At 28.8% G+C, this 13,857-nt stretch overlaps 3 protein-coding genes across 4 annotated transcripts; 1 reads left to right on the forward strand and 2 right to left on the reverse strand.

The window, feature by feature from the left end:
- Positions 1-2,642: 2,642 nt before the first annotated feature.
- LOC123267773 (protein FAM50 homolog) lies at positions 2,643-5,471 on the forward strand. Its single transcript, XM_044732618.1, has 5 exons — positions 2,643-2,793; positions 2,958-3,657; positions 3,884-4,038; positions 4,121-4,233; positions 4,312-5,471. Exons 2-5 carry the CDS (start codon positions 2,982-2,984, stop codon positions 4,430-4,432), a joined length of 1,065 nt encoding a protein of 354 aa, XP_044588553.1. The 5' UTR covers positions 2,643-2,793; positions 2,958-2,981; the 3' UTR covers positions 4,433-5,471.
- Positions 5,472-5,778: 307 nt separating this feature from the next.
- On the reverse strand, positions 5,779-13,855 carry LOC123259658 (organic cation transporter protein-like). 2 transcript variants are annotated; one of them, XM_044720298.1, is made up of 6 exons: positions 13,617-13,855; positions 13,301-13,540; positions 7,096-7,354; positions 6,832-7,000; positions 6,443-6,735; positions 5,779-6,365 (listed from the first exon to the last, which is right to left on the reverse strand). In XM_044720298.1, the coding sequence occupies exons 1-6, from the start codon at positions 13,779-13,781 to the stop codon at positions 5,869-5,871; spliced, it is 1,623 nt and encodes a 540-aa protein (XP_044576233.1). In that variant the 5' UTR covers positions 13,782-13,855; the 3' UTR covers positions 5,779-5,868. The 2 variants fall into 2 exon arrangements, with proteins under 2 accessions (XP_044576233.1, XP_044576238.1); XM_044720303.1 differs by lacking the exons at positions 13,301-13,540; positions 13,617-13,855 and adding exons at positions 7,436-7,675; positions 7,737-8,193 and having other exon boundaries at positions 5,783-6,365.
- On the reverse strand, positions 8,831-11,230 carry LOC123259677 (organic cation transporter protein-like). The gene is made up of 6 exons (XM_044720313.1): positions 10,886-11,230; positions 10,581-10,817; positions 10,256-10,514; positions 9,998-10,166; positions 9,584-9,861; positions 8,831-9,504 (listed from the first exon to the last, which is right to left on the reverse strand). The coding sequence occupies exons 1-6, from the start codon at positions 11,045-11,047 to the stop codon at positions 8,993-8,995; spliced, it is 1,617 nt and encodes a 538-aa protein (XP_044576248.1). The 5' UTR covers positions 11,048-11,230; the 3' UTR covers positions 8,831-8,992.
- Positions 13,856-13,857: the final 2 nt, after the last annotated feature.

Genomic DNA, 13,857 nt, shown 5'->3' on the forward strand with positions numbered 1-13,857 from the left:
ATACTTGACCGATTTCTTTAAAATTGTAAATATTCCGTTGGGCTTCAACCATCACTCTTGACTGTTTCAACAGTTTAAGTTTAAATTAGATAGCTTTGTCCCAACAATCTCTGATTAATTTCTAATTTTTGATATTCATTAAGCTTATTTATTGCACTTTTAAAGACTGCATTGTTTACTAAACGAAAAATAATTTTAATTAGAAGACCAGCCATTTAATTTAAGAATAAAATAAAAAGGGCATGTGTGTTTAAGTGATGGAGGGGTAGAGAGTACGCAGATCATGTTTCCACCCGAACAGACAACAATATCTGCAGACAAATGAGCATCCCACCTCTATTGTTGGTTCCATCGCCACGGCAAGAGCTTACTCCAGATCAGATGCTTGCTTTCCTTCCATCCCTTTGAACAATCTATCTACTTCTACTGTTTGGTATATTATACATACATATAGCAGCAGCCCTGTTGTATTACACTCTGGATCCTGGCCCTTGTGGTTCTTCAGCATATTGTAAACGTTCTGTTTGGTCTTCCTATTCTGATATACTGACAGTAGGTCCTATCATCGATGTGGGGGTTCTCCAATCAACCTGATGCGGGCCATTCGATTTCAATGCTTCATTGTAGTTATTATTTTAAACTTAGACATAAGTACTTCTATTGTCCTTCAGTAAATTTTTTCACTGAATTTTTCTTCTTTGTTTGTAAAGCAAAGTTGCTATTTATTTTTTTCCTATTTATTTTATTATATATGTAATTCAAAAATACGAGTTTTTAGTTACGTGTGCAAATAAAAAGCGGTATTACGAGTTTGAGTAATAAAAATATTTTTGTTTATCACGGATGTCATAGACACATGATATACTTAGGTAATACACGTGTTAACCCTAACCTCGTTATAAATGATAGACCGCAATCACGGAATTATTTTTTTTTTATAAATTAAGTACGTACGCCCTCATGATATCACGATTCACGAGTGAAACCACTTGGCGAACCACCGATCTATTGCATAATCAATGAAGTGGTCGATTTGTGGCATAACTTATATAGACCTACGTCTAAATGTCTTTAATTTTTTCTTTTCTATTCAACTGAGGGTCGTATATAATTTTCAAAAATCTTCCAGAAAAGCTCAATTAGTGATTGATTTCTTCTGATAATTTTTATCTTCTGAGAGGATTGAAATTTATCGGGCGGATCTAAAACTGCATTGTTTTCATAAGTAGTAGAAGCTATTAATTTAACATGATTTTAATTGTGAAATTTAATATCGGATAGATTACCTAGTTAAGTTTTAATGAAGAGAATTTGAACTATCAGTCAAGATTTCATCCGTTTTTTTTTCTTTTCACTGTTAATTGTTCCTAAATAATCTACGATCTTAAGATGTTCTTCATTAGATACTTAATCTATTTTAAGAATAAATTTTAATAAAAGTCTTTTCAATAAAAATGATCAAATAAGTTAACTTTTTGTTGAATGAGAATAAAGTTCAGATTGAGAGTTTATAAATTCTATAATTTCTTTGATTTTAGCAACTTTACTAGCTCTAGATCTTGAAAATAGTATTAAGATGTGATGATGAATATTTCCTTGTTTTATTTCCGTCAACATGAATTTATAAATAAATAAATTATTAAGCGTTGTAAATCAATAATATTGGATTATTTTTGTTGGATAATGATTAGTATAAATTAATATTTCTACACTAATAAATGTTTTGCGACAAATTTCATAGATGAAAGCACCATCTGTGGTAGGGTTATACTACCAATGAATTCTAAAAGAAGAAGCTGTCGATAAGAACGTCCATAATCTTGCTATTTTCTAAAATAAAAGTTGTTTTGACATTTTTCGACATTGAGAAAAAATAATTTCCTTTATTTCAATACAATCGTGTTGTGGAAATTAAATAATAAAATAATATATTCGTCTCTTGCTATCAATGCCATAAAATAAAAGACCAATGTATACAGCCACTAAGACTAGATAAAAAGTTTACATCATTTATAAACATTTCAACTTACAATGTGATGAGAGAATTTCACAATATCAATCTGTCAATTCATTTGATGAACATTCCGGTAATTGAAAACAGCATCATACTGCTGATGATGAAGATGACGATGTAATCAGTCGAAGTAAATATTCCTTTATGTTGTAATGACAATGTTCTTGAATCATTAGCAGTTGAGCCAACACTCAAGTGATCATTTGAAAAATACGAATCTTTACTGATTATTATTAAACACTAATTCTGTTTCAATTTATTAATATTTATTTCAGTTTGGTGGTAGGGCACAACGCTTTTATTATGGAGTCCGACGTATTCCCGCTTTCTCAGAAAATCTCCACTCAGAAATGAATGCAAGTGACGCCATCTTAGCTGTTATAATACCGACGCGGCAAATTAAAATTTTTTTTAAATTACATTAATGTATAAGTCGTAACAATTAAAATTATTAATAGATTAATATTTATAATAATAAAAATCCATTAGGAAAATAATTATAAATAAATTTATAATTCGTATGTACAATCGGTAATATAAATTAATTTACCATGTGATGAAAAATACTCTCACAATATTATCAATGCATTTGCTTTCGTTCCGTGTGACAACTTTAACAACTTTATCTCCAGTGTCAACAACGTAAAGAAAGGTTAGAAAAATTGTTGACATTTTAACAATTCTATTTATTTATTAATAATTAAAAAAAAATAGACAAATTGTTAAAACTACAATTGTATTACAGTAATCGACTTTGAAAAGTTTTTTATTCGTAACATGTAAGTAATTTATTATTTTTTTGTTTTATAATTTATATTGATATTTTGGATAAACAGTAAAATATTGTAGGCAATTAAATAAAGCAATTTTCCTTGTTATTTCAATAGTTAATTGAATATGTTTTCTTGATATAATTCTAATGAAGATCATATTTTTATTAAAGTGTTGGAATATAATTAAAAAAACAATGGCGCATTACAAAGGAGCAGCCAGTGAAGCTGGTAGAGCAATGCAGTTGATGAAAAAACGTGAAATAGCTCAACAAGAAATTGAATTGCGTAAAAAAAAAATAGAGGATGATCTCAAAATTCACAATATTGAAAATAAATTCGCTACGCACTACAATGCAGTCGAACAACAACTTAAAACATCGACCATCGGTCTGGTTACTCTCAATGAGATGAAAGCGAAGCAGGAGAATATTGTGCGAGAACGGGAAAGGAAACTGGCTCAGAAAGAACGTGAGAAAGAGCAGGAAAAAGAAAGAGCATTGGCTGCCAAGCAGGCTGAAAAGAATAAACAGAAACGACAGATACAGGCACTGTCCTTTAATTTGGATGAGGATGAAGACGAAGCTGAGTCTGATGGTGATGAAGGTGATAAAGCTGAAGTTGAAGCGGTTCAAAAATCAGATGATGATTCACAAGATTCTTGCCAGCCAATTAAAAAGATCAAAAAGAATCCAGATGTTGATACGAGTTTTTTGCCCGACAGAGAAAGAGAAGAAGAGGAAAACCGTCTGCGAGAGGAGTTAAGGCAAGAATGGGCTATGAAGCAAAATGCTTTGAAAGAGGAAGAAATTGAGATTACTTTCAGTTATTGGGATGGATCTGGACACAGGAGAAGTGTTTTTATGAAAAAAGGTAATTAATTACTCCAATTTAATTCATTTGTTCATTTTTTTTTTATTTAATATGTAGTATGCTCTTAAATTTTGTTGTTAATTATTAAATTATTTTTTGTTAGTATTTATTTTTTTAATGAACTTAATTAAAACATTTCGAAAAATATAAATGAAAAAAATTAATAGTTGAAAAAATAAAAGTTAATCTCATGTTTTAACTGGTATTAGTTTTGCATTTTATACAGGGAATTCAATTTATCAACTATTACAACGTTGTTTGGAAGTACTGAGACGTGAATTCAGTGAATTGAAGACTGTAATGGCTGATCAACTAATGTATGTTAAAGAAGATTTGATTCTTCCTCACCATTATACATTTTATGACTTTATCGTGACAAAGGTAAAGTACACACAACTTACTAACTTACTACTTATGTATTTAAAGAAAGCAAGTTATTAAATATATCATTTTCTATGTTGAGGCGAGAGGAAAAAGTGGACCATTATTCACATTTGATGTACACGATGACATTCGTATGTTGCACGACGCGTCTGTAGAGACAGAAGAATCGCATGCTGGAAAAGTTTTGCTAAGGTATGTTAGTAGTGTCTTTTTTTCAATTTTAATTTATATAAATTTATAAAAAAATACTAAATATTTTTTTTTTTACAGATCTTGGTACGAAAGAAATAAACACATCTTCCCAGCAAGCAGATGGGAGCCATTCGACCCGACAAAGAGTTATGATAAGTACACAATTTCTGACAAGAATAAGAAAAAAGATAAATCATAGTTTTTTTTTAATATATATTAATAATTTGAGATACAAGATTCAATTTTGTACATAAAAAATTAAAGTAATTAATCATTTTTTCTAATTCAAGCAATAAATTTACATCTTCATTACTCTTTATTCTTATTCTGATTTTCTGAGAGCTAAAACAGGATAGGCAAAAACAAAATTACAAAGATTTGAGTTGAAATAAAAGTAAGTTAATTATTTAAATCGTTAGGATTATTTATCGGAAGATCATCATTTAGATGATCAAGCTTATATATCTCTAGTTTTCTATTTATATCTTCAAGTGACTTTATTGATTTTTCATCCAACTTATACGGGTTTGGTTGATTATCATAATTGTGTTCCAATATTGCTTCAATAGACTTATTAGTTGCTGAATTATCATGTAGCAATGATTCCAATTGTAATTTTTCTTCGTCAGTTATTGAAAGTACTTGTGTATCAAAAATAGAACTCTGGTAGTAAAAATACCATAAAATATTAATTTTAAATTATCAACAGTAATGATTTTAGGATTATTTACGTTTTTTATGATGCATGATATATCTTGAGAAGGTTTTTCTGATGAAATATTTGCACTTTCAGATGTATTTTCTTGTGACAGATCAATTGAATATGAATTTAAATATTTATTAGTATTTTCAGCCAAGGGTCCAATTTTGAAATTCGACGCCATTGATTCTTTTAAAATCTGGTGATTCTTAAATTGTAAATTAGACAATTCATTTGTTACTTCCTGAAATTAAATTTGTATGAAATAACTGTTAGACATATAAATTAAGTTTTATTATTAAATATTTTTTGCCTTTAATTTTAAATCCAAATCGTTTATTTGGATTATAGACTCATCAAGTTTTTCAATACATTGGATTTGTTTTTCAATATCATCTTCACAGTCTTTGTCAGTTTTACATAGACTTGACATTTTTTTTTATTAAGTTACGTAAAATTTAGCTTTGGTCAATCTTATAAATTAACAATGGACAACTACACTACTTACATGTATTCTATTTATTATATGTTATAACGTTACTATGGCAATCAAGTCAATAAAGACTTAAAAATATTTAAATAAGAAAAAGTATAAGTATTATTTAAAAATAATTTACGACAATAAAAATAACAAACTATTTATTCGGTATAGTCAAATTTACCAACTTTATTTACAATAAAAAAATAAAAAATAATACTTACAACTAAATAAAAATTATAAAAATTCATGACAATGATAACTTATATTTTTTTAAACTAAATTCGCTTTTTTGAGTTTTACATTTGAAATAAAAAATTAAATCTTCGAATTGTTAAATTGATTTAAAAATTAACTAACCGAATTCATTTACGTATCAAGTTTATTATAAAAAATATAATTAAAAAAAATTTTGATATTACATTCAATTTTATTTAAAATTTTAATCAGGTGCTTGTTATACTTCTTTGTCTACGTTCAATTCACTTTCATCATCGAGTACTGTTTGAGGTATGAAACATAATAATCCAGCTATCAAAGCCAAAATACTTCCAATCGTAGTAGGCACCCACAATGCAATCTTTCCTAGTAAATCAACAATAAAAGGTGCTGTCATTGACCCAACTTGACCCATAACTATGCACAGTCCCAAAGCTGTACTTTTTATATTTGAGGGGAATGACTCTGAATTCCATACCAAGTTGGCAGTGAAACTTGCTGAATTACAAAACTTGGCTGCTAACGCTAATCCAATAATAATGTTTTTATTTTCGGTAGGAATCGCCGTGATTGTAATCATGAAGAAAAATGCGAGTATATAAACTATGATAAGCGATTCTTTAGTGTTTAAAACAATCATGACCACTAAAATGGTCATGTTTGCTAAAATTTCATTGATTGCTGCTATGGATATATAAATGTACTGGTCTGAGTTGAAATTGTCAGCACTAAAAACTGGAATGTCAAAAAAGTTGTGGATTAGATAATTTGCATCCACATGAAAAAAATTAAAAAATAAATTAAATTCTTACTGAGTATATAATCAACAATCATTGTAACGTAGAATGTAAAGAACATAACTAAAATTTTTCTTCTCAAATCTGAAGTAGTAAACAAAATTATCAGACTTTCAAAATTTCTATAGAAAAAACCTTTATTTTTCTTTATTGTTTCAAGAGATTTTGGTGCTGAAAAGTTGAATGTCGGATTCTCTATACTGTAAGTCGGTGGTTCGACAAACGATTTATCATATCGTTCAATTATTTTTTGAGCTTCGTCGTACCGATTCTGCGATATTAACCATCTTGGTGACTCTGGTATAAGCCTAGTAAAAAAAAATTTATATTACTCTTATAAGTATACTTTGTTGTGATAAATTGACATTTCAGTGTAATTCACTGGTCTTATGTTGTGTTCTTACCAAACAAGACTTAAAACAGGGATCAAGAAGCATGATATTCCCAACTGCAATTCGCGCCAATTTGGTAAAATATAGGCCATACATATTACAAAAAAAGTTCCAATTGATAACATCGAATCAAGACCAGCTACCAATACTTTTCTTTTATCTTTTTTTACAATTTCTGACACTGAAATTTTTAGTATTCTTATTAAAGAGACAAAAATTAATTTTTTGTTGCTTTTGCTACAAAGGTTTAAGAGAAATTTGTCAAATTTTTCTTACAAATTGTGTATGCTGTTGTAAACATCGCACCCGTACTCACTCCTGCCAGGTATCTAGACAGCAAAAAAGTCCAAAACCAAGGTACTAATGCACTTGCAGGTCCAGAAGCGATTTGCAATATTATACCGATCATCAATAATGTTTTACGGCCATATTTATCTGCACATATACCTACAATAGCTGCGCCAAAAACGATGCCCAATGAGTACACCAAGAACGTGTATGTTCGATGTACTTTTTGATCACAAACTAATTCCCACTAATGAAAAAATAAATGTAGTTAATCAACTACTTATAAATCATAAATTATAATTTATAATATTAAAATTTAAGTGCGTACCTCATCAATAATTGTTGAGCGTTCACAGTTATTGAAAGTGAATGACGTACAAGAAACTGTATTCGGTAAAAATTCTGATTCTTTTACGAATTTCAATGCTTTATTATAACCCAATTTTACTAAATGTGTATAATTATGATCGTATTTTCTGCACGGATCATCAGGTGAAATTTTATTAATTTGATCTATTGTCCAATTTGCTGTTACTAGTTCATGGATCGAGCATTGGAAGTCAGTTTCCTGTTTTAAATGAATAAACAGATTTATTATCATAAATTTATAAAATAAGATTTTTACAAACCTCGGCAATGAAGATATATGATATGGAATTAAGTCCAAACAATAATAATGTAAAAAGATTAATAGCGACGATTATCCGCATGAGTTTGGATCCTTGGCCTAATTTATCCACTGCTTGCAAAAGACATTTTTTTCTTGCTAAATTCTTTTCGTTATTTTCCATTGATTATGCAATTTTTTCAGTTTATCGCAAATTCATTAAAACTCTTGCATCACAATTTTATAAACTATTAGGTATTTTAAAAAAATTTTACGAAAACTCACAAAACATTTAGATGAAAAGTTAATACTGATTCAACAGCTTAAATGACCACCATTATTATAATGTCTTTATGTTCCTGATATTGTTTATCAGAAAATACGACTTCAGTTTCATGACCAACAGGTGCAAATCCCTACCTTTTGTATTGTTCTGATGTATATTTATTGATACGAGTATACATAAATACATTTTAAAAATAACATTTTTAGTATAAATAATGTATATTGAAGATAATAAAAAATGACATCAATCATTATGCGTAATATTATTTAGCTCAATGAATTTTAGAAAAACTTTATATGATTAAATGTATTTTATTGGCTGCGTTCAGGTTTACTAAGTTCTGAGCAGGGCTGACTTTATCTAACAAAAAAATTAATTTTAGACACACTTAAATAAATATACCTTGCATTGTTTTATTATAGATTACAAAAAAAAATAATATAGTTATTTTAAGTTGTTGCTACAAGATATGCTCAGATCTGCTAAGAACTTAGTAAACTTGAACGCAGCCATTGTCTTTTAATTAAAATACATGAGTAGCTTATAATTTCTCATTTTTATCAGCTGTATAATATTTTCTGTCATTAAAATTTTTTATATTCACGTATGTTTATATAATTATAACCATATGTTTAGGTATTTCATTATTCGATGTTTTTATTTTAAAAATATGGTATTCTTTTTATAATTAAATAAAACAATAAATAATATTCGAAGCGTTTGCGCAAAAATATTTGTGGTTTACATATTGTTTAAGATATCTACTACATATATTTATTGATTAATTTATTTTATACATAATTTATTAAAAATCTATTATTATTTTTGTTGTCACAATATTTAAGATGAAACTATGCAACCATTCTTTTAATAAGATCCATCATCCATTATGCTAGTAATCATAGTTTTTCTTCTTATTTCATCTTTATTATCTATATTAATATGATAATTTTTTGTCATTTTGTTCAATACTAGTTATGTTTTTCCGAATTTCAATCCGCTGCCGAATCTTTTTTGTTACTTTTAGATTTATTTTCATCACTCAGGTTTGTTGGGGGTATAATGCAGCAAAATAATCCAGCTAAAAGAGATAAAATACAGCAAAGAAGTGTCGGAGCCCACCAAACAATGTCTCCAAGTAAGTCAACAATATACGGAGCAGTTAAAGAGCCCATTTGTTCCATTACCACGCAAGTTCCGAGAGCAGTGTTTCGGATGTTGCTAGGAAACAATTCTGAATTTAATGCTATAGAAGACGTAAAAGTCGTTTCTACAAAGAATTTAGTAGCTAATACTAAACCCATGGTTACTTTTTTATTTTCTACAGGAACAACCAGAATTAACATTAGCAAAACAGACCCACTGAGATAAGCTAAAGCCAGTGATTTCCGGCTACTTAAAAATATAAAAACTACTAAAATTGTCAAATGCGCTATTATTTCTTCAACTGCTACTACTATCATAAAGAGATGGCGGTCTGTACTGAAATTGTCAACGTTGAAAACTGAAAATTATAAAATGAATATTTGAAAAGGCAATTTTACATGGTTTAAATTTTATAGAAAATTTTTCGAAATTCTTACTGAGTGAATAACAGACTGCTGCTGTCACGTAGCAAATAAAATACATAATTAAAATTTTTTTTCTAAAATCTGTAAACAGAATTCTGAGACTTTCAAAATTACGGTTAAAAAAATCTTTTTTTTTCTTATTTAATGAAGATGATTTGAAATTAACTGTTGAATTTTCCACAGTTGACATTGGTGGTATCTCAAGTGATCCGCAATACTTTTCAATTATCTTCTGAGCTTCGTCATGATGGTTTTGTGATACCAACCATCGAGGTGATTCAGGTATCCACCTAAAAAAAGTATATTTTATTAATTAATAACTATCCTCAGAAAAAAATTTTTTTAAAAATTGAAAAAACGAAAAAGACAAAATTTTTTAGTGATTTTTAATAAAAGACAAAATGAAAGTATAATTATGATATTTACCAAATTAGAATAGTCATCGGTATAATAAAACATGATATCCCCAATTGCAATTGTCTCCATGTCGGTAATACATAAGCCATACCTATCAGAAAAAAAGTTCCGATTGAGAAGGCAGCATCGAGAAGACTGATATATACTTCTCTTCTTCTACCTTTTGCAATTTCTGACACTACAATTTTATATGAATATTCTTATCAAACAATCGCAATCTTTTTATTAAATTAGTGAGCCAAAAGCAGAATATAAATTTTTCCATACAAATGGTATATGCTGACGAAAACATTCCACCGAGACTCATTCCAGTAAAGAATCTGCAAGTCATATAGACCCAAAACCACGGTACTAATGCACTGACAGGTCCAGAAATAATTTGTAGTATTATACTGATGATCAAAGAATTTTTTCGCCCATATGTATCTGCAAATGTTCCAAAAAATGCTGAACCAACAATGATACCCGCTGCGTACACGGAAAATGTATTTGCCCGGTGTAATTTTTTGTCGCACACTAATTGCCACTATAAGATTAAAAAATTGTAATTAAATTACGATATAAATATCTATAAATAAATGAAAAAGCTTACCTCATCAACAACCGTTGAGCGAACACTGTCATCAAATATAAACGATTCACAAGACGTTGTACTCGGAATTTTTAATTCTTTTATATACTTTGCAGTTTTATTGTAGCCCAAATTTGCTAAATGTGTGTAATTGTAATCATATTTTTGGCATGAATCAACTGTTGAGATTTCATTAATTTGCTCTTTCGTCCAATTTGCATTTGTCAATTCGGGGATAGAACATTGAAACTCTGGTATCTTTTAAACATGCAGACTATTAGAGATTTATTAAAAATAAAGTAGCTTCTTTAAATTTGTTAACATACCTCAGCAATGTAGACATATGACATGGAATTCAAGCCATACAAAATCAACGTAAAAATATTTGTGAAAAAAATAATCCAAACTATTTTCGATCCTTCTCCTAATTTATCCACCGCTTGCAACAGGCACTTTTCTTGCACCAATGCCCATTCGTTTTTCTCCATTATTTATTCAATTTTATTTTTTCACCACTAATTTCATCGATATCAAGCGTTTTATAAGCAGCAAAAATTTTGCCCAATTTTTTTTTAACAGAATAATAATCGGCTTAATTCCTTCAATAATCTCAGTTAAATTAAGCGTCATAAGACGATAAAAAATCAGCGTCAAGCGCGACAAGTGTTTATCCCCACTTTAAATTGCTTGAAATAATTTCTTCCATCATGAATGTATAATTCATTAAGTCAATATTATTAATTTAAGTAATATACATACCAATGAAAGTAAAAAATATCATTAATCATCACTAAAAAAATGAAGGAAATAAATATATGTACCTTGAAATTTACATTTTTTTTTTATTTAATATATACAGAAATATCTGTGAGTATATACATCTTGAACTTCATTATAACAAAAAAATGATTGAATTAAATTGTTTTTATTAAATACTAAGTTGTAAAATGTAAATTTGACGATTTTTCAACTATTATCTACTCTCATCATTGATTCTTGTTCTTGGTATAGTAAGACAAAGAAGGCCCGCCATTAGCGACAAAGTACTACAAAGGGTTGTTGGAGCCCACCATGCAATACTTCCAAGTACGTCAACAATATATGGCGACGTCATTGACCCAACTTGCCCCATTACAACACACGTTCCTAATGCAGTGTTTTTAACATTGGTTGGAAACAATTCTGAGAGAAGAACCAAGTTAGCAGTAAAACTTGTAGCAGCACAAAATTTAGCCGCTAATGCGAGTCCCATGATGATATTTTTATTATCTTCGGGAATTGCAAGAATCGTAATCATTAAAAGGGATGCAGTTGAATGTGTCATAATGAGTGCTTTTTGACCACTTAGATAAATTAAGATTGCTAAAATCGACAAGTGTGCTATTATATCATTGAAAGCTAATATTGCTACGTACACATAGCGGTCTGATTTGAAGTTATCAATACTGAAAACTAAAAAAAAAAAAAATAATAAAAGGTTAAATTAGTTTTAGTAGTTACAAATTAAAATAAAAAATTATTAATTTAATTTCTTACTAAGTGCATAACTTGTTGCCGCAGTTACGTAGTATGAAAAGTACATAATCAAAATTTTCTTCCTCAAATCTGACTGCATTAATAAAGTTCGCAAACTTTCAACGTTACGATGAAAGAATCCGTCATTTTCTTGTTTTATATTCGGCAATTTTGATAGGGAAAATTTATCGTCAGTTTTTGAATCTTCTAAACTATTATTTGGCGTCATTACAAATGATTTGTGGTATTTTTCAATTATTTTTTGAGCTTCATCGAAACGATTCTGTGAAATCAACCACCTTGGAGATTCAGGTAAAAACCTAGCAAAAGTCATTATGCATAATTATTATTAATTATATAATATAGAATTGAATGATTTTAATTAATTGCCTTACCAAATAAGTAAAATTATTGGGATCATTGAACAAGATATTGCTAGCTGCAATTGTCGCCAAGTTTGTAAATAATATGCCATTCCAATAACGAAAAACGTTCCAATCGAAAAGGACGCGTCTAGAACACCTGCACACGCTTTTCTTATGTTGCCCGTCGCAACTTCTGATACTATAAAGCAAAACATCGTAATTTAATTATAGTTTAATTGCGCTTATAATCATGACTATTTTTCAATTTGATTTTAAATTATTTATCTTACAAATAGTAAAAGATGATGAATACATGGCGCCAGTACTCATTCCAATAAAAAATTTACAAATAATAAACATCCAAAACCATGGTACTAATGCACTTGCAGGACTAGCAATTACTTGCAATACTATACTGATAATTAATGAATTTTTTCGGCCGTATTTATCTGCAATTGTGCCCAATATTCCTGAGCCTACCATTACGCCTAATGAGTAGGCTAAAAATGTGTTTGCTCGATACAATTTTTTTTCGCAAACCAATTCCCACTATTAAACAAAAAAACATTATTATAAATAAATCAAACTACAAGGGTAAAAGACCCCATTAGTGGCGGGGACCCCATTACTGACACTTTCTTTGATTTTGGTACTTATTCAATTAATGAAATCATTAATTTCAATAATGAATATATTATTTCTAATCTTTAAGACCTTTAGATCAAAAAAATTTTTAATTTTTATTCCAAGTAGAACATTTTTTCATTGAAAGAAAAAGTGCCACTAATAGGGGTTAAAGGTGCCTTTAATGGGGTCTTTTACCTTAGTTGTAAACTATAATTTGATATCTTAAATAAATACCTCATCGACAATTGTTGAATGTACACTTTCATTGAATGTAAAAGAAGTGCAAGACACTACACTCGGTAAAAATTCAGATTCTTTTATAAATTCTAATGCGTTGTCATATCCCAAATTCGCGAGATGTGTATAGTTTAATTTATACTGCGTACATGGATCAACAATTGCGATTTCATTGATTTGATTAGTCGTCCAATTTGCATTTTTCAATTCAGGTATAGAGCAATGAAATTCAGGTACCTTTTTGGACATACATCATATAAGAAATATCATTTTAGTTTCAAATTTAGAAATTTTTCCGAAAATTGAGACTTACCTCAGAGATGAAAACATAAGACATGGAATTGTTACCATACAGTTGTAACGTGAAGAAATTAACGATAAAAATAACCCAAAGAAGTTTAGAAGATCTTCCGCCCATATCATCAATTGCTTGCAAAAGGCATTCTTTTTGTATTTTATTTCTTTCTTTATTCTCCATTATTCTGTATACTTTCTTAAATTATCGTATCACAAATGATTTTTTTAATTAAATTATAAATTAACACTTACAAATT

Source organism: Cotesia glomerata, linkage group LG1, assembly GCF_020080835.1.
Source record: "Cotesia glomerata isolate CgM1 linkage group LG1, MPM_Cglom_v2.3, whole genome shotgun sequence".
Taxonomy (NCBI): Eukaryota; Metazoa; Arthropoda; class Insecta; order Hymenoptera; family Braconidae; genus Cotesia; species Cotesia glomerata.

What these genes read in the sequence shown, in the direction of transcription:
- LOC123259658 (XM_044720298.1), bottom strand. Translation starts at nt 13,781, where the DNA reads ATGGAGAATAAAGAAAGAAATAAAATACAAAAAGAATGCCTTTTGCAA. An exon ending in ATTCAACAATTGTCGATGAG is followed by an intron (nt 7,355 to 13,300) that starts GTATTTATTTAA and finishes TTTTTTCATTAG; the next exon opens with TGGGAATTAGTTTGTGATCA. An exon ending in TACAACAGCATACACAATTT is followed by an intron (nt 7,001 to 7,095) that starts GTAAGAAAAATT and finishes TAAAAATTTCAG; the next exon opens with TGTCAGAAATTGTAAAAAAA.
- LOC123259677 (XM_044720313.1), bottom strand. Translation starts at nt 11,047, where the DNA reads ATGGAGAAAAACGAATGGGCATTGGTGCAAGAAAAGTGCCTGTTGCAA. An exon ending in CATATGTCTACATTGCTGAG is followed by an intron (nt 10,818 to 10,885) that starts GTATGTTAACAA and finishes CATGTTTAAAAG; the next exon opens with ATACCAGAGTTTCAATGTTC. An exon ending in TTCGTCAGCATATACCATTT is followed by an intron (nt 10,167 to 10,255) that starts GTATGGAAAAAT and finishes ATAAAATTGTAG; the next exon opens with TGTCAGAAATTGCAAAAGGT.
- LOC123267773 (XM_044732618.1), top strand. Translation starts at nt 2,982, where the DNA reads ATGGCGCATTACAAAGGAGCAGCCAGTGAAGCTGGTAGAGCAATGCAG. An exon ending in AAGTGTTTTTATGAAAAAAG is followed by an intron (nt 3,658 to 3,883) that starts GTAATTAATTAC and finishes CATTTTATACAG; the next exon opens with GGAATTCAATTTATCAACTA. An exon ending in ATGACTTTATCGTGACAAAG is followed by an intron (nt 4,039 to 4,120) that starts GTAAAGTACACA and finishes TTCTATGTTGAG; the next exon opens with GCGAGAGGAAAAAGTGGACC.